Raw genomic sequence first — 20,227 nt, forward strand, 5'->3', positions numbered from 1 at the left:
AGATAAATACATATAATGTACATCTATATAAGTTTATTTACTATTATTTTCTACTTTAGGTTGGGTCTTTTTTTTCTTTTAGTTTGTACGGGCACCAAGGGCACATTCGGATTTTGGTACTTAATCAATGTTCCATGCTGTCTGTGCCTTTCTGTGTCCTTCGTTGCTGTCAAATCCTCAGCGTTCTTCTTTTTACCCTCCTTTCTCCATCGGGGTATACAATTGTGGCTTGGCTTTTTGTCCATCCACTCTTGTTTTCCATCCCCCACATATCTGCCCCTTAATTCCACCCAGCTGAGGGCAGAGGATGTTTCAACATGGCCGCCTGTGACCGCGCACCTGCTGCGTCATTGCGGTTGCTGACTAACGCTGAGGACGCAAAAAGGACGCTCCTCCTACGTCCACGGCACGACGGCGATGTCAGACGCCGCCGCGCCGGAGTATGTACAAATACGGGGAACTGATCCTTCATTCCCCGTCATTTGCTGTCGGCTACTGAATGAGCTAGATGGGAGGTATACCTCCCTCCCCCGTCAACTTTTTACATTGCTCCTTATCCACTATCAGGTACGTTCCTTTCTGTGCCTTGGCATATAGTGCCACCCTTTGGATTTTTTATCTTTAGGCTGTCTGCTGTCTTTGAAAAATGTTTAAGCCAGCAGACACTTTATTTATATTATTCTTTGTTGCAGGTTTTTTTACCTGATATATACCCTAGGACCTGGCTCATTTTGGATGCAAGCCCTATACGCACCAAGCACTTTTGAAATTTCTCTATTTTGTTCATCCCGCCATTGAGTGAATTTTTCCAGCTTCACGGCGGATGTTATTCAGGACAATATTGATTCTATAAACCAACACTTTTAGGTAAATTTTTCTATTTCCCTATACAATTAAACATAATGAATATTCCCATTAAATTATTTTCCCTCTATTTAAATATTATTTATATACATTGGTCCTTTCTTTATCAGAAAGGACTCCATCTGCTGATCATTTTGTATATCTCTGCAAACACTTTTGAAGACCCATCTCTGAAGGAAAGCAACCCTAGAATTTATCTTATTGATCTCAATCTTGAGTTCATATACATATTTGATCATCAGTTTGGGTAAGGTTCGTCTTTGCAACTTCACGGCTATCTTCATTGTACCATGAATTTATTTTATTATTATGGATGTTGTCTTATTCATCTTATTCATCATACAATGTTTATTTACTATTTCTTTATATCTTCTATCATTATGATAATAATTGATACATATTGGAAGTATGGATTCATATTTCAACCATAATACTCACTTTATGTATTTTTGCAATTTCCAGTTAAACATGATGCCACATGACAAGTCTTCTGAGGAAGCTCCAATGAGCGAAACATGTTGAGAAAAGTGGTATCTTTTGTGATATGTCACTGAATTTTATGAAAAAATCTTCTCTTTCTGTACTATAATCATGTCTTGTGATTTTTTTTTAATGTTTAAATAAATAAAAATCATTTTTTATTCTATCTAAAACTCTGATGAATTGATACAAACACCAGTAAAGTCCCGGGGTTGGTTACCCCAAAGCCCATTTTCTTTTTGTACACTTGTATGGCCACTTGGCCTTTCTTTTTTTTTTTTTTATAGAGTAAAGCATTTTACCATATAAAAAAAAAAAGGCATTACATGTATAAGCGAGTGAGACATATCAAAAACATGGTATAGTCAGATATTAAGGTTTTCCATCTCGGATCAACCACACTTGACCTTTCTATGGTAAGCAATGAGCAGTGTTAACATATTAGTTTGCTTAAAGGGAACTATAGGTAGATTTATCCTGTTTACAGATCTGAGCTGCTCACCTTGGTGACATTGTTCTTGCAATCCACAACTCTTTCAAAGGTCTGACTGAGTATCTCTATGTCTTTACGCAACTCCTTGACCTTCACCTCCCGCAGTACTGCACGCCACTGTACATTCAGCTTGTGTAGGTTAATGTTGCTACTCTGTTCCTCTTTAGCAAGCTTATCCTATGCAAGGGGGCAGAAGTAAAAATGTTTACATCTATTAGTCAAATCACATCCCTTCTTAAAAGCAGTACATTTACAGAAAAGAAGTCATAAAGTGATACTAAAGGATTGTTTTTTTATTTTTTTAAAATAACAAACATGTCATACTTACCTCCACTGTGCAGCTCGTTTTGCACAGAGTGGCCCCGAACATCCATTTCTGGGGTCCCTCGTGACTCTTGCGACTCCTCCCTGCAGTAGATAACCCCCTTGGAGAAGCACTCGCCCATAGGGGGTTACCTTGCGGGTGCGCTCCAGAGTCCAGCATTTGCGTCCACAGACACGAATGCCGGACTCCGCCCCCCATGTCATTGGATTTGATTGATAGCAGCGGGAGCCAATGGCTGCGCTGCTATCAATCTATCCAATCAAGAGCCGGGAACCCGTGGAGAGAGGGACGGCAGGGACGCGCCGACAGAAATTCGGGGCTCAGGTAAGTAAAATGGGAGGGCTAGGGGGGCGGTGACTGCAAAAGTGTTTTTTCACCTTGATGCATAGGATGCATTAAGGTGAAAAAAACACAAGCCTTTACAACCCCTTTAAGCCTCGTACACATGATCGGATTTTCCGCAGACAAAACCTCAGACTTTTGTCCGAAGGCGTGGCCTAGTTTTTGTCTTGCATACAAACAGCAAGGAATTGTTGGCCAACAAATACGAATGTACTGACGTACTACGTGGTTTTTCAGCTCTTTAGCGCCACCCTTTGGGCTCCTTCTGCTAATATCATGTTAGTAGAAGTTTGGTGAGTGATTCATGCTTTTCATTTTGCGCTTTTAAGTTTGTTTTTGAACGGCCGCTCGTTAACCAGACATGTTGCGGAATCGGAGAAGATAACGTGTTTATTATTGGCCTTGGAGTTATTGCTTTGACCCAAGTCCAGTCCAGGGACAGGAGGAGGATTTCTTGGACCAAAAATTGGTTGTTTTATTAATCGTGACCAATTATGTCATATGCCTTTGCTGCGGGAGCTCCAGGAGAATAATCCGGATGTTTTTCGGAATTATCTCCAAATGACGGACCCCTGCTTTCACCAACTCTTGGTATTGTTGACCCCCTATATTAAGAAGTAGGACACATGCATGAGGCTTTTATTTTATTTTTTGGTTGAATAATAATGATTTGATTTGTTATATTTTCTATATTTTTGGATGCATAGAATGCACTTGGTTAAGTTCTATTGGCAGATAGAATGTCTAATTTTATTTTTTTAATGCACAATAAAAAATTTGTGGAGAATAATACTTGGTTATGTGTTTTACTTCAAATGACCGTTTGGGTGTAGGCAGTTACATAAAAAAGATATAATGTAAAATTGACAAGGGACACCAACATAGTTGTATCTTTGATCTTAAAAACTATGGGATAATGGTGTTGTGGTAACTTGCACAAAAAAAAAAGAAAAAAAAAAAAAAGCATAATATTATTATTCTTGGTATCACTAGAAAAAAAAAGCCTCTGGAAATTTGTTTGCAATAACTCCATCAGTATCACCAGCAAAGCAGCTTCATTATTATCCCATCAAAGAAGAAGAGAATGTGCGCTGCATTTCGAGATTTCAGAATCTGCCACGTCACGAATGTTAATTCTCCATTACGAACGCTAGTTTACAAGACCGACTGCTTCTGGCTCGTCCTTGCTTCCGAGCATGCCTGTTAGTACTTTAGACTTTTGTCCGATGAACTTGTGTACAAATGCTCAGAAAATCCAACAACAGACATTTGTCAGCGGAAATTTTTAAAATCTGCCATCCAACATTTGTCCGCGGAAAATCCGACAACAATTGTCCAATGGAGCGTACAAACGGTCAGATTTTCTGCCAACAGCCTGTCATCACAGATTTCCCGTCGGAAAATTCGATCGTGTGTACGCGGCTTTAGACCCCATACACACTATTCGATTTTCTGCAGATTTTTGTCTTCAGATTTACCAAAACCATATAATATGAGGTCAAACCATAAGAGTTTTAATTTGTATGCAATCAGGCAGACCCTTGCAGAAAATCTAATAGTGTGTATGGGGCATTACAAAAAGAAATCATGAGAGATTAGAAGATGCTAAATTCTAACTTGTTTAAAGAGACAGAGGGGTTGATTTAAACTGAAACTGGAGAGTGCAAAATCTGATGCACCTCTGCATAGGAACCAATCAGCCTCCAGTTTTTCTTAATTGAACAAGATGAAGTTAGAAGCTGATTGGCAACCATGCACAGCTGCACCAGACTTTGCACTTTCCAGTTTTAGCAAATCCACCCCAGAGCGCAATGATTATTTTGTTCAGTTTAGTAAACCCTACCAGTCACAGCAGTCTATATATTATTGGCTCATCGGTTATAGTATTTTGTAGTTTTTTTTTGCTTTATTATATACGGAAGATTATATTTCAGAAGCATTTGGGCTTTCAGTGCCAAAATATGTAAAATGAATACTGCCCCCCAAGTGTCTCTTTTTTTGGGTTGAAACAACAAATCAATTGTGAAATTAACTAAAATTTACTATTTTCATAATCGATTAATCGGCCAGTAACATAATGGGGTTAAAAAAACTAAAATGAGTCCTTTTATAGTACAAAAGGAGCAACTAATCGCTACTGTAAATATTACTTTCACAGGTCTACAGTAAAAAAAAATGAACGCCTTACAATAGTGATTATCTTCTTTTTTTGTACTATAAAGGGCTAATTTTAGTTTTTTTAACCCCATTATGTTACTAAACGTCTTAGACCTGGTTCACATCTATGTGTTTTTTGGTGCTTTTTGCAGAAATGCACTACAGTTCATTTACATGCTTTCCTATGGGACACATTCACATTTATGCTTTTTCAGCCGCTGCATATTTGGAAAGGGTCAAGGACTTTTTTTTTTAACGCAAAACTGTGCTTTTTTGGTTCAATATACTTCAATGGAGAAGCTGCAGAAAAGCATGTAATGCGTTTTTGCAGCAATTTGTGTTTTTTAATCTGCCCAACAACAAATTGGCCAAAAAAAATGCAAAAACGCAAGTCGCAGCAAAATCACGTGCGCAAAAATCAAAACGCACAGCAAAAAGCACTGCGGAAACAGATCAAAAGCAAACTGGATAGGTGTGTACCGAGCCTTATGCTGGCCACATGGATCAATTTTCAGACGAGAATATTCATACGAAAAATCTTTGTACATTCGCTGAATGAAAGAATGTTTGAAATTTTCACTTTAACATTCTGTTTTTAAAATGAATGTAATTTCTGAACGAAAACCACATACACTGAAAATTCCTTTGACCAAGAAGTTTTCTATTATTTCCAAATTTTTCCATCACTTTGGTTGAAAATGAACGTCGATTTGACCCCACTAACGATTAGAAAACATCAAACAAACGTTCTTAAAATGACATTTTCTTTTTAAGGAAGACATTGTTTGTTTTTTAAATAAAAAAAATTGATCTCTGAGTCTGATATTTACCAGATTCACTCTTTAATAGCATAAAGTATATCTCTCCTCTAATAGTATATACAGTATCTCTCTTCTAATAGTATATACAGTATCTCTCTTCTAATAGTATATACAGTATATCTCCTCTAATAGTATATACAGTATATCTCCTCTAATAGTATATACAGTATATCTCTTCTGTCTGTTATTCTCAGAGTGGATTAGATATTTTGCTCCCTAACCATATAGTTATTTATATTTAGCACTGCATAGAGATATTTAAGAATAAATTGCCTTTTTTTAAAACTTTACATATTAACTAAATTATACACCACACTTCTTTTTAAGGTTATTAACCGATTAATGAAAACAATAATCGGCCAACTAATCGATTATAAAAAATAATCGTTAGTTGCAGCCCTACACTTTTTACAACCTATACCTAAAAATAAGTACATCCTAACATTTAACACCCCCCTTCACAGAGATAGAGTTACAGACATTGCAGTAATAACCTCTATTTTCCATCTAAATAGCTATGCAGTTCAATAGTAACCAGAATTGGACTGCATTCAGTGATCAGAACTCAGTAACAGACCTGGTCTGACATACTCCCCTCTGCTTCTCTAAGGCTCCGTTCACATTTCCATGTTCCGAATTGTGGGCGGAATCGCTGCGATTCTGCCCGTGATTCGCAATAGCGGCAAATCGCAGGATGCCCGTGCATTCCCCGTTTATTTTAATAGCACCCCAAACGCGGCGCAATTTTTCTGCAAAAGAACTACAGGAGCTTCTTTTGGGCGACGGGTGTCCCGCAATTCTATTTGCGAGTTTTTACCGCGATTGTCGTCCCCCATACGCAGAGATGCGAACGGAGTCTAAATACAAGTCTATCAGAGAACACTTGAGATGAGGGTTGTGCCAGCATAGATCACTTGAGAGGGAGTGAGGAAAGCTGAATTTTCAGTGAGAGAAAAAATGCCTTTCCTGGCAAAACTCAGTGACCAATCATACCATGAAAAGAAATAAAAAGGTGTGAGATATTAATGAGACTTTACCCATTCCACTATACTTAAAGTGGATGTAAACCCTCTCCTATACCCAGTGAAGTGAACAGCCTCAGATGATACACAGGGATGAAACAATTCTGCCTACATAAGTTTTACATGCATATCTGCCATCTTCAGCTTTCTATATTCTTTAGAAAGTGCACATCTTGCTACAAATCTTTCTTCTAGCAGTGGGAGGGGAGTCTGGGCATACACTGTATGACAGCTGATTGGAGGAAAGGCACACACCCCCACTCCACATAGGCAGAGGAAGAAAGAAGCTTGCAGAGCTGTACAGTGAATAGACAAGCTCTCTGCCAATCTATTTATAGCACCCTCCCGACCCAAACTTCCAGCTGGTTTTATCTCCTGAGTCGCAAAGCTTGTCAGAAGTTATCATGCTGATAACAGAGGAACGGAGCAACAGAAAGACACAGGACTTAGGGCTTTGGAGAGAGATAAGTAAACACTATAAATATATGTGCCCAGGTCAGATTTCATAAATAGGGTTTACATCCAACCTAACCCCTAACTATCCCCCAAACCTCTTACCATGAAAGCTAGCACTTCATAAGCACCACAGAACCTAGCTCCCTAAAAAGATCTCATAGCATTTAACATCCTTCAAAACACTTAAAGTGGTTGTAAACCCTCACATATACCCAGTAAAGTGACTGGCCTCAGGTGATACATGGAGATGAAACAAATCCTCCTACATAAATTGTACCTGTTTATCTGCTGACTTATATTCTCTACATCCATTCAAAGTGCTGATATGCAAAGCTTTTCTGAAAGTCCAGAAAAAAAGGGGGGAGAGAGCTGAAGTTACACTCTGCAGAGCTCAGTGAGGAGAACCCTGACAGCTGATTGGAGGGAAGAGACGCATCTCCTTCACACAGATCTGTGGCTGTCAACCTGTTGAAGATCCCTCCTGTCACTATTTTTCTATTGGTGTCAGGAAAACTTGTCAGAAGTGATTCATGCTGAATCTGATAGCAAAGGAACGAAGCAACGGAAAGAAATTACACTTAGGCTGGGTTCACACTGGTGCGAATACAGACATCACATGTGATTCGTACCGCATTGCTGTGCAGATCACGAGATGTCTGTGTGATGCGAATTCAGCCAGTTTGTATTGATGAATTTGCATTGCATTGGGACCAAAATGGTACATGACTTTTTTTGGTCCGCACTAGAATCGGATCGCATGGATGTTCACACCTATGCAATCCGATTCCTGTGCCATTTCACAGTTTGCACTGCGATCTGCGAACCGATCTGGGGGTGTCATTAACTTTACATGGACATGCACTGGATTTGCGCCCGTGTCCTGCCTCTCTTCACATCACACTCTCCCCCCACTATAGTGTCCCCTCCCCCCGATAGCAGTGGCCCCTCCTACTATTGCAGTGTCCTGTTCCCCCCCCCCAAAGCATTGTCTTCTGTTCCCCTTCACACCCTCCCTGCACTGTAGTATCCTCTGCACCCCCACCAATGCAGTGTTCTCTGTCACCTTCACCTCCTCCACTTTAGTGTCCTCTGTCCACTTCACCCCCCCCACTTAAGTGTCCTCTGTGCCCCCCCCCCCCCAAATGCAGAGCCCTCTGTCTCCTTCACCCCCCCCCTTCCACTGTAGTGTTCCCTTCACATCACAACTCCCCACTGTAGTGTCATCTGCACCCCATAGCAGTGTCCACTGTCCCCTTCACACACCCCCACTGTAGTGTCCTCTGCCCCCAAAGCACTGTCCTTTGTCCCCTTCACACCATCCCTGCACTGTAGTATCCTCTTCACCCCCACCAGTGTCCTCTGTCCCCTTCACCCCCCCCCCACTTTAGTGTCCTCTGCACCCCTCCAATGCAGTGCCCTCTGTCCCCTCCACCCCCCCCACTGTAGTGTCCTCTGCCCCCCCCATGCGATGTCCTCTGTCCCCCCCACTGTAGTGTCCTCTGTCCCCCTCTCCTCCCCCACTGTAGTGTCCTCTGTGCTCCCCCCCATGCAGTGTCCACTGTCCCCGTCACCCTCCCCCCACTGTAGTGTCCTCTGTCCCCATGCAATGTCCCCTTTCCTTTACATACACCCCTTCACCCCCACTGTAGTGTCCTCTGTGCCCCCCATGCAGTTTCTCCTGTCCCCTATACCCCCCCCCCGCGTAGTGTTCTCTGTGCTCCCCCCCATGCAGTGTCCTCTGTCCCCTTCACCCCCCCATGCAGTTCCCTTTGTCTTCTTTATCCCCCCCCCCATTGTAGTGTCCTCTGTCCCTTTTACCCTCCACTGTAGTGTCCTCTGTGCTCCCCCCATGCAGTGTCCTCTGTGCTCCCCCATGCAGTGTCCTCTGTGCTCTCCCCATGCGGCGTCCACTCCCCATGCGGTGTCCTCTGTGCTCCCCCCAATACAGTGTCCTCTGTGCCCCCCTACCCCATGTAATGTCATCTGTCCCCTTTAAACCAGTGTGTAGGTAGCACTTTTCTACCTTACACTGGTGTATAGCAGAGCAGAGAACAGAAGTCACAGTACTGGATAGAGGGCGGGGGCGGGGGCGGGATCTGATGGAGTTAACTTTTTACATTAACAAGCTCGTGATTGGTTGCCTTGTTCGCCCGGCAACCAATCACTTGCTGGTTAATGTAAAAAGTTCATTCCAGCAGCTCCCGCCCTCTATCCAGTACTGTGACTTCTCCCGTTCTCCGCGTTGCAGTGAAGAGGAGAACGACGGCGGCTGTGGGAAGGACTGTGTGTGTGTTTGAGGCTGTGTTTCCGTTCAACCTGTCAGTTGCCTGCGGTTGACGGGTCAATCGCGATCGACAGCTAAAGTCTCTGGGCACCTTTAGCATTATAACCTATTAGCTATTGCAATGGCAGCTGGTGGTCAAAATTTTGGGGGGGCTGCAAGCAGACCTGGCCCCCTCACTCGCACCCCCCCCCCCCCCATGGCTCCTGATCGATCATACTTCTTAAAAAGTACAGCTGGTGCTTAAAGTTGGCCATACACAGTTCATTTTTTCAGCCCCCTGTAGGTATTCTGCCATCCACACAATCACAGGGAATGCAGGAATTCCCCCTGCGGGAAATTGTACAGACTACAAATGACCAGTGGCTGCCGCTACTGATCAATGGTAAATTTTCCAGCATGTTCCTCCAACAGAAGTTGATTAAACAATCAACTTCTTTTGAATGGGTGAGCCAACATACTGACTGAATTTTAGCCGGTCCAGTAGTGTATGGCTAGCTTAAAGGGGTTGTAAAGGTATGAATTTTTTCACCTTAATGCATTCTATGCATTAAGGTGAAAAAACTTTTGAAAATACCGCCGCCCCCAGCCCCCCCGTTTTACTTACCTGACACCTCGAAACTCGGCCGCTCGCTCCCGACCTCCATTCAGCCGATCAGCCTGGTCGCTGATTGGCTATAGTGGATGGATTGAAAGCAGCGCAGCCATTGGCTCGCGCTGCTGTCAATCACAGCCAATGACGCGGCGCGCCGGGGGCGGGGCCGAGTGATACAGCGAGCGGCTATAGCCGCCGGCTGTATCACGGGAGCGAGCCCGCAATAACTAACCACCATGCGAGAGAGCTCGCATTAAGGTGGTTAGTTATTGCGGGGAGGAGCTGAGACAGCCGCCGAGGGACCCCAGAAGAGCAGGTTCGGGGCCACTTTGTGCAGAACGAGCTGCACAGTGAAAGTAAGTATAACATGTTTGTTATTTAAAAAAAAAAAAAATTTACCTTTACAACCCCTTTAACTTTTGAGGTTTTCTTTAGTCAATGGACATAGCTAAAAAAAACCCCAAAAAAAACCTTGTGGCGCCTGGATTGGACACGCTGGGGGAGATTTACTAAAACTGGAGCACTCAGAATCTGGTGCATCTATGCATGGTACCCAATTCGCTTCTAACTTCAACTTGTTCAATTAGGCTTTGACAATGAAACCTGAGAAGCTGATTGGTTTCTCCGCAAAGCTGCACAAGATTTTGCCTTGCCCAGTTTTAGTAAATCTCCCCCACTGACACATAAATTCCTTAAAGTATAACTAAAGGCAAAACTTTTTTTTTTTTTGTTTTACAGTGGAGAACGCTTGTCTGTTTTTATTGCCTTTCTCTCCCCACCGTTATGGAGATTCATCCTCTCTATTTGTCCTGTTTACTATGATCATTGAAAGTGATAGTAAAACAGAATCCCAAATTTTGAGTTGTCCCCAGAAAAGTAATAAGAGGGGAATTCTTCCAATGAGGACACTAGTTCTCTTGACCAGGGTGTCCCCAAGGAATTCCCTTAATTTGCAGGGATTTCCTCTTACTTCCTGTTTATCTATGGGACACAGATAGTGAAAAGAAATCTGACAGGTTATAGCCCTTCCTTGCTGTATCCAAAATGAAAAAAAAAGTTTTGTCGATAGTTCTGCTTAGTACACAGAAAACGAATATCGGTCAACATCGGCCGGTTCAATAAAAACTGTGTGTATGGCAGCCAGTCCAGCTTCTGTCGGACGTGCATGCTGGAAAACCAGCGGCCAACCGGCTGTGTCCTGGGGGGGGGTCCCTGACAGAACAATAGCTCAGCAGGGGAGATTGTTGTACTAACATCAGACTGTTAGTACAGCGGCTCCGACCGTCGGGTTGAACACAAAAAATAGTGGTGTGTACAGCCGTCGCTAAAAGTTTGAGAATGACACAAATATTAATTTTCATTCAGCCCGGGTTCACACTATATCGGGCTGCGGATCGCACAGGAGCGCTGTGCGTCCCTGTTTCCCGTTTCAGGGACGAATCAGGGCCGATTCTATGCCTGTATTCGGCCCTGAAACAGAGCCAAAGACGCACAGCGTTTTTGTGCAGTGCGCTCCGCAGCCGCCCCGGTGATAGAGAGCCAGTCACATTCTCCTGCTATGCGAATTAGATGTGCGGAAACGCACATCTAATTCGCATAGGTGTGAACCCGGGCTCATTCTGCTGCTTCAGTGTTTTTAGATCTTTTTGTCAGATGTTACTATGGTATACTAAAATATAATTAAAAGCATTTCATAAGTGTCAAAGGCTTTTTTTGACAATTACATTAAGTTTATGCAAAGAGTCAATATTTGCAGTGTTGACCCTTCTTTTCAAGACCTCTGCAATTCGCCCTGGCATGCTGTCAATCAACTTCTGGGTCACATCATGACTGATGGTATCCCATTCTTGCATAATCAATGCTTGGAGTTTGTCAGAATTTGTGGGGTTCTTTTTGTTCACCCACTTCTTGGGGATTGACCACAAGTTCTCAATGAGATAAAGGTCTGGGGAGTTTCCTGGCCATGGACCCAAAATTTCGATGTTTTGTTCCCCAAGCCACTTAGTTATCACGTTTGCCTTATGGCAAGGTGCTCCATCATGTTGGAAAAGGCATTGTTCGTCACCAAACTGTTCTTGGATGGTTGGGAGAAGTTGCTCTCGGAGGATGTTTTTGTACCATTCTTTACCCATGACTGTGTTCTTAGGCAAAATTGTGAGTGAGCCCACTCCCTTGGCTGAGAAGCAACCCCACACATGAATGGTTTCAGGATGCTTTACTGTTGGCATGACACAGGACTGATGGTAGCGCTCACCTTTTCATCTTTGGACAAGGTTTTTTCGGATACCCTAAACAATCGGAAAGGGGATTCATGAGAGAAATTTATTTGATTTTACCCCAGTCCTCAACAGTCCAATCCCTGTACTTTTTGCAGAATATCAATCTGTCCCTGATATTTTTCCTAGAGAGAAGTGGCTTCTTTGCTGCCCTTCTTGACCCCAGGCCATCCTCCAAAAGTTTCTCCTCACTGTGCGTGCAGACACATTCACATCTCCCTGCTGCCATTCCTGAGCAAGCTCTGCATTGGTGGTGCCCCGATCCCACAGCTGAATCAACTGTAGAAGACAGTCCAGGCTCTTGCTGGACTTTCTTGGGCACCCTGAAACCTTCTTCACAGATGGAATTTTTTTTTTTTTTTTTTTTTTATGGGATTAAGTTCATTTTCATGGCAAAGAAGGACTTTGCAATTAATTGCAATTCATCTGATCACCCTTCATAACATTCTGGAGTATATGCAAATTGCCATCATAAAAACTGGGGCAGCAGACTTTATGAAAAATAATATTTGTGTCATTCTCTTAGTAGTCCATACAAACCCGGACTTGACGGCCAGTTCCCATTTAGAAATGGACCTCCCCAGCTTACCCCCGAATTACGGCGGGTCTTCTTAAAAAAGTGTGGGGCACAATTCAAGAGGCACTGAAGGTTATGGGCCCCTTGGAATGCACCCCCTTATGGGATAACCCAAGATACCCAGAACTTAATAAATTAGAGGGATTTACCCTGTGGAAGCATAATATTTGTGTCATTCTCAAAACTTTTGACCACAGCTGTACTAGGCTTTTTGCATCAGCAATGTATTGATTCCTGGGGTTGTTTTTCAAGTAAGAGCCATTGTGATTTGCATGCGTAATAAACTATTCAGGACATGGACACATAGTAATTAGTAATGCAGCTGTATCATGGAGCACTCTGCAAACATTATCAAATGACATACTGTATATCCTACATGCCATTTTATAATAAGATACATAGATGGATCCAGCAATATACTTATTTGGCAATGCTACTCTACAGTGTGGAGACTTAGGAAGGTCACAGTAATAGCAAATGGCGACAATGATTGATTGATGAACTAAAGATCAAAAAGACATTCAGTCATCTGAATGGATAGACATAAAGCCTTCTGCAAAAACAGCATACACAAATGTTGGAATATTGCCTCATAAGCAACACTTTCTAACAAAACTACATGTATTCGCTGAATTGCTTTTACCAACATTGTATAGAAAAGACTGCAGTGAATCAAACCAAGATACAAAGCATTAGGCTCCCATTATAGCCATGAATTAATAATTCACGCTAATTATTTAAAGATGTTCTTTCGGATCTTTCAATACTACATCATTCAAAATTGCATTATGATCTAGAAATGCAGACTATGCTAAAAAAACGCTTTGTCATTTTTCTAAATGCAAAATTACTCAAATTTATAGTATAAAAACTGGAGCAAAGAAAAAAAGAAAAAAAGGCTACAGAAAAAAAAAAAAAAAACAATCACAGCTTAGCTGAGATTTAAATGCAAAATAGAAGAAAACCCAGACTTAGGTTGGCTGGACAACACTTCACTTTATCTTCTATTTCATTTTTGTTTTCTATAATGTATGCTAGGGTTTAACAATACAGATAAAAATTAAACAGAACGCTTACAATAAATGTTCATATTTTAATAACAGAGATCCTTATGTTCCAAGGAAACCAACTCTAAAGTCTGCCATCTTTACAAATTCAATTGGGCCCTAACAAAGGGTGTACGGTATTTATTTGCATAGCTGTTCATCCATCTAAACTGCATGTAAATAAACTATGTTCTTTGCAAATGGGGAAAAATGTAATGTTCTTAGGCTATAGTCTCTGCAAATAGAGGCTGTATTAAATCGGTATTAAACCCAAAGCCAAAAATGTAATATATTGCAGCTTACTAATTATTAGATGTGGTGGTTGCATTCATTTTCTTAGGCATTATTCTCTCTGTATTCACCTAGTGATCTGTCCAGTAACACACCTGCTGTATTAGAGTGCCCTCACTCTGGATGAAGGAGCACAGGGGCCACCTTTGCACAGCAGCCTTGTCAGTCTGGGGGCAGGGGAGTGTTAGATGTACTAGTAGATTTAGATACATTAACAAACTGTAATGCCCCGTACACACGGTCGGACTTTGTTCGGACATTCCGACAACAAAATCCTAGGATTTTTTCCGACGGATGTTGGCTCAAACTTGTCTTGCATACACACGGTCACACAAAGTTGTCGGAAAATCCGATCGTTCTAAACGCGGTGACGTAAAACACGTACGTCGGGACTATAAACGGGGCAGTGGCCAATAGCTTTCATCTCTTTATTTATTCTGAGCATGCGTGGCACTTTGTGCGTCGGATTTGTGTACACACGATCGGAATTTCCGACAACGGATTTTGTTGTCGGAAAATTTTATCTCCTGCTCTCCAACTTTGTGTGTCGGAAAATCCGATGGAAAATGTCCGATGGAGCCCACACACGGTCGGAATTTCCGACAACACGCTCCAATCGGACATTTTCCATCGGAAAATCCGACCGTGTGTACGGGGCATTAGTCAAACTTCAGCTAATACTTTATAAGCAGCTACAGCAATAATTGTTTTTCCCTTTGGGATAAAGGTTTTACATAAATATAATAAATATAATAAAAGCTGATTATTGTAACTACCCTGGTTTGTCTCATCTCTGTAACATTCTGCTGGAGAACGTGTTCTTTTGAAAAACAACACAATTACTGGCAGATTCACCAGATGAAAATAGAAGAAAGAAAGCCCAAAATAACAAAACTAATGCAGCCATCACATCTAAGAAATGGTAAGCTATCTGCAATATAATAAATGTTTGCTTTAGGGTTTAACGCTTTAATGGAGAAAATACCACCTGTGGCCAATAGATGGTGCTGACTACATAGGAAATAAGTATACACAGCTCCATCTAGTGGCCATAATGATGTATGAAGCCTGAAAATTTTGAATTTTGCCTCAGCACAGAACAAATGCAATTTTTTTTTTTTTATATAAATATACGTCAGTTTGATATTTGCTTTTTCTTTAATTCTTTGTAACAATACAAAGCTGATGACAATCACATCATTTCAGATTTTCCAAGACAGCATTAAGCAGTTGTACAAATGCACAGAATCAAATCAAAAACGTGATTCAACAGTGCATTTTTGCTGTCCCCCAAGCTCACATCTAAATGAAGCCTTAGAATTTCTGACAATGTTTTTATTATGGTTTCTGTTAATGTGGTGGCTACATTAGTTTTATTTTTTTAGGCTTTTTCCCTTTTATTTTCACCTGGTGATCTGGCCAGTAACAAAATTCCTGTCTTAGGGTGTCTCCACTCTGGATGGAGGAGCAACAGAGACACCTTTGGACAGCAGCACTGACAATCTGGGTGGAGAATAGTGTTAGATGAACTAGCAGATTCAGATGGACTTGACTAACAAATTAAAGAAAAATGCCTAATAACACTTTTTCACCAATTACAGCAACCCCCTTTTTTCCTTTTGGGATAAAGGTTTTACCTAAACGAATAAAAGCTAACCATTGTAAGCACCCCTGCCAGAGTTTAATAGTTTGTCTCAACCCTCTAACTGCCACTTTTACAGGACTGTTGGTCTGGTAAGGGAAGCTGAAAAATAACAAACTAATTGGCAAGATTAACAGATGAAAATAAAGGGGAAAAAGCCTAAAAAAGAAAACTAATGCCGCCACCACATCTAAGTTTTGGTAAGCTGCAATATAATACATTTTTTGGGGGGGTTTATAACCCATTTAAATAAGAAGTATCACCACAACACTCAAAAACGTTTTAATTTTCCAAATGCATAAAGCACTCTGTTAATGCTGGCTGTAGCTTCTCCCCAAGCTGAAGCCCAATTTGTGAGTATTCCTATGGGAAGCTACATCCAGCACTGAAGCCACCTCTCCCTCTCTCACTAAAAATGATAGGGCTAGCCAGAACCCTATGCAGACTGTGACAGGATAGTTTGTAGAACTTCCCCAAGGACACAGAAGAGGGGGGGGGAGTAATACAAACTATACGGCCACAGTCATTGCTGGCAGGGCTGAGTGATCAGCGACTGCTGAGGAACATTTGATGTCCTCTGTTGACTGGATGCTCCTCAGGGAGTTTCTACCACAATTAGCGCAGCACATGTTTACTGATAACTACGTGATCACAAGCCCCTCCAGTGCTGACTTTGACTGAAGAAGTACCATGACTTTTGTCCATGCAACAGAGGGTCCCGCAAAATGGTGCTAAACATTTACTCAGCAATACATTTTTTAACTCATTTCCATACCCAAAATTATTTTGCACCTTTTTATTATATAAATGCGGGGCCTTTACTTTGGTTAATTTATTTTTTAAAATATCCTGAACATATTTTATAATAATCAAAGAACTTACAATAATCAGAGAATGTGTTTAAGGTATAATGCAGATGGCTTTTTTTTTATTAGATTTCTTAATTATTTATTTATTGTGTAACTTTTAATATTTTCATTATTATGGCCACTGTGCTAGGATTTTGACAGTGCTGAACCAGGAAATGCTTAGAGCTCTCCCCCCACATTTTCTACAGCTTCCTCCTGGAGATCACTGATTGCCAAAGGTTGCTGCAGCTGGAAATGTAGGACTTTAATTAACCCCCCCCCCTAGCATGAAGAGGGTGCCTGGAGGATGATAGTTTACAGTGGGGTGTCTAAAGCCCTGTACACACGATCCGAAAATCGTACGAAAAATGCCGCATTTGAATCAATCGTACGATAATCGGATCGTTAGTACAGAGCTTTCGAGAGCCGATCAGGACGGTTCAACCGATATTATTCTATCGGACATGCACGGAAAATGTTTTCGTACGATGCCAGATCGTACAATTTTCGTTTAATCAGTACAGCTATCGTTCCAAAATCCAATACAAATGCATTACAACACATGACATCACTTCCGAATTTTTATGCTGTCGTATGGTAATTTTCGTGACTTTAGTAAACTCATCAGATTCGACGTGAGATTAGCATGCAAAAAAAAAAAACGAACGATCATTCGTCCGATAATCGTATCGTGTGTACCGGGCATAATGGTGCCCATACACAAGACGAAACATAATTAGAAAAACCTGTCTTTTGGACAGTTCGTTCGTTTTTCATTTCTTACTCAAGTCCTGCATTGATCCAGCACTGTGCCTGTCTGCAGCAGTGCTGGTTTCCTCTCACAGGCTCAGAGACAGTAGCGGGAGCCATCGGCTCCTGATGCAGTCAATCAAATGCTGTGAGGAGGAAGCAGGGGTGGGGCCAAGCCACACTGTGTGTGTCATTAGCTGCACACAGCTTGGGAGGGAGCCTACAGATATGCCAGGATAGAAAGCGGCTTTAAATAGGGGGGCACAGGGAATAGGGGTAGCTGAGAGCGCTGGCAAGTGACCCTGGCTTGCTCTCTGCATCTATTGCCATAGACAGTGGGACTCGGCCCTGCCAGCCCCCCCCCCCCCCCCCTGATCCCTTCTCACTCCCTGTGATTGACAGCAGCAGGAACCAATGGCTCTCGCTGCTGTGTCTGAGACAATGAGGAGGGAGAGAGGAGAGGGCCTCTGATCTCATGCACAGCACTGGATGGACATCTGGATCAGGTAAGTATAAGGTGGGGGGAGGGGGGAGCTACATGCAGAAGGTTCTTTTACCTTAATGCATAGAATGCTTTAAGCTAAAAAACCTTCTGCCTTTAGAACCACTTTAAGCTGACTATAGATAGATCAAAATTCGACCAGCTTAGCAGGGACTGGCTGAACTTGAATCCATGTGTGACTACTGCAGTTCAACAGATATTGGTCTACCAATTAACCACCCTGTTGAAAAAAAAACCAATGGCTGCAGTGCTGATCTATGTATTCTGGCAGCCTCCTCACTGTCAGAATACAATAGCGCAGTGGGCAGGATTTCCAGTTCAGTTGATTTCGTTCAACCCGCAGGCTAAACAAAAAAGAAAAAAAAACTGAACACTGTATGGCCAGCTTTAGCTTATTGTACAGCCCTGTGCAATAGAACTCTGATTCAGAGAGGAGGGTCAGAGCTAATCAGGCTCTGCTTCATACAAATATGCTGAAGAGAAATATGCTGACAAAAGAAGACAGCGGAGTAAGGGAAAGAATACTTAAAGAATAAGTTTACCTTTAATAAAATAAATAAATATATGCACATTTTTTTGCAGTAAAAAAATGTGCATTTATTTTTTCTAGGAGCCTGGAAAGCATTGCACCCGTGATCAGCAGATTGCAGTTTCAATGCAGGGCTCTTGCAGACTGTCAGTGTAGGCTGTCTGCTCGTACCTTGTACGGGCATTCAGATACACACTGACAGGAAGAATCAATGGACTACCAGAGTGCTCAACAGCACCATGGTGGTTCATTGAGATTTACAAGCTGACAGCCGCAAAGGCTGTCGGTACTTGTAGTTTCCATTCACGGAACTCCCTCGCTTGCTGTCACTAGCTGCAGCGGATCGGGGAGACGCTGCAGGAATGGGAACATGTTACATGTTCCAACCTAAAAACGGGTGGAACATGTAACGTTCCCAAAGGTGAACTTATCCTTTAATTTCACTAAAGAAAAGTCAGGTTACCAGCTCAGTTACGCTGCCTAGCAGGGATATGTAAATCACAGGACTGGATGGACAGAAAAACAAATACTGTTGCAGGTGAACAACTACCATATACAGTAGTGTATGTATTTTAGCCATTTATTAGCTGTTTGCCTTTCATAAGAGACACATGGAGGCTGTCATTGCTGATCCCATTCTTAAAATACTGCTTGAATGGCTGCTATGTTGACCCACTAGCTTTATTACATTCTATTGTCACTGACATGAAAAAAGTAAGCAGATCAATGTCAGAGAAAACTAGGGTGGGACCAAATTTACACACAGAACTTGATTAGTTAGAGAAGTGACTCAGTTACAGAGAAACAATCTGAAAGTAAACAGCTTCTGCTATATGCGTATTGATTAGCGTCTTGGGTACACCCTGTATTAAATGTTTATCTGTTGGATAAGGATTAGTTAGATTAGTTAAATGGAAATAGTTTCTTTTTACTTACTTTGAGAAATTGCATCAACATGTCCTGTTTCTTCTTATTCTGCTCCTCCTCTGCCATCATCTTCTGCTGCATGTACAATAGCCGCTCTTCTTCAGTCATGCGGCTTAATTTGCCCGATTTTTTGCCGCCTTTCTTTGGCATGGCTGCTGAGTCTACTAGAGAAATGTGAAATTAAAAACAGAAATTGTCACAGTTTCTATGATGTATCCAAGTGGTACATTTTATAGGACAGTATCAGTGAAAATATCAGTCATAATATTGCGTCATGTTACTTAGGTGAAGCAGCCAATTTTGTTGAGCCCAAATTTGTTACTGAAATATTTACCTGATGTAAATTAATAATTTTTTTTTTTTTTTAGTGCGGCATATGTACAGGGCCAATACAGTGTGTGTGTGTGTTTAGCCCCCCATTCACACCTATGCAGGTGCGTTGGAATCAAAATTCCCTCCCCCAGTACTCACCCCCCCCCAAATCCCCCTCCTAGCACTAATCCTTTCCCACCCCTTCTGCCTTTCCAAATAAAAATCCATCTGTCCCCCAGCATTATTCTCTTTCCCCCTCCCCAGCACAAGTCCTCGCCTCTCCTAAATCCCCCCCCAACATTAATCCCCCCAATCCCTTTCCCGGGACTAAATCCTCTGCCTGCTCCAAATCTCACCTCCCAGCACAAATAATTATCCCCCAAATTCCCCCTCCTAGCGCAAATCCTCCTCCCCCAAATCCCCCCTCCTAGCACAAATCTCCTCTCCCTCCAAATACCCCCTGTCAGCACTGATTTGCCCCCATCCACATCCCCTTTTCTTAGCACAACCCCCCCCCCATCCCTCCTCTTAACACAATTATGCTCCCTCAACTTCATCCTTGTAGCACAAATTCTCTCTTCAGCTGTAAGTTAGCACTCTCCATAGTGTGAAGCGCATCAGCTCCTGTCTGTATCGCTTTGCTGTGGCTTGTATAGTGTGGTCCCGATTTTTCAATAAAGGCAAAATAAAT

General features: G+C 42.0%; 1 protein-coding gene across 10 annotated transcripts in view; it reads right to left on the reverse strand.

The window, feature by feature from the left end:
• DRC2 (dynein regulatory complex subunit 2) overlaps positions 1-20,227 on the reverse strand; it is a 224,561-nt gene that overhangs the window by 73,030 nt on the left and 131,304 nt on the right. For 5 of the 10 annotated variants that reach the window (XM_073614065.1, XM_073614064.1, XM_073614066.1 and 2 more), the window contains 2 exons: positions 19,234-19,385; positions 1,847-2,014 (listed from right to left, as the gene is read on the reverse strand). In XM_073614065.1, coding sequence (XP_073470166.1) covers positions 1,847-2,014; positions 19,234-19,374 — 309 coding nt within the window. In that variant the 5' untranslated portion in view covers positions 19,375-19,385. Of the gene's footprint in view, positions 1-1,846; positions 2,015-19,233; positions 19,389-20,227 lie in introns of all 10 variants that reach the window. The other 5 variants (XM_073614067.1, XM_073614061.1, XM_073614060.1 and 2 more) reach the window with 1 other exon arrangement.

This window comes from Aquarana catesbeiana, linkage group LG02, assembly GCF_042186555.1.
Source record: "Aquarana catesbeiana isolate 2022-GZ linkage group LG02, ASM4218655v1, whole genome shotgun sequence".
NCBI classification, from domain to species: Eukaryota; Metazoa; Chordata; class Amphibia; order Anura; family Ranidae; genus Aquarana; species Aquarana catesbeiana.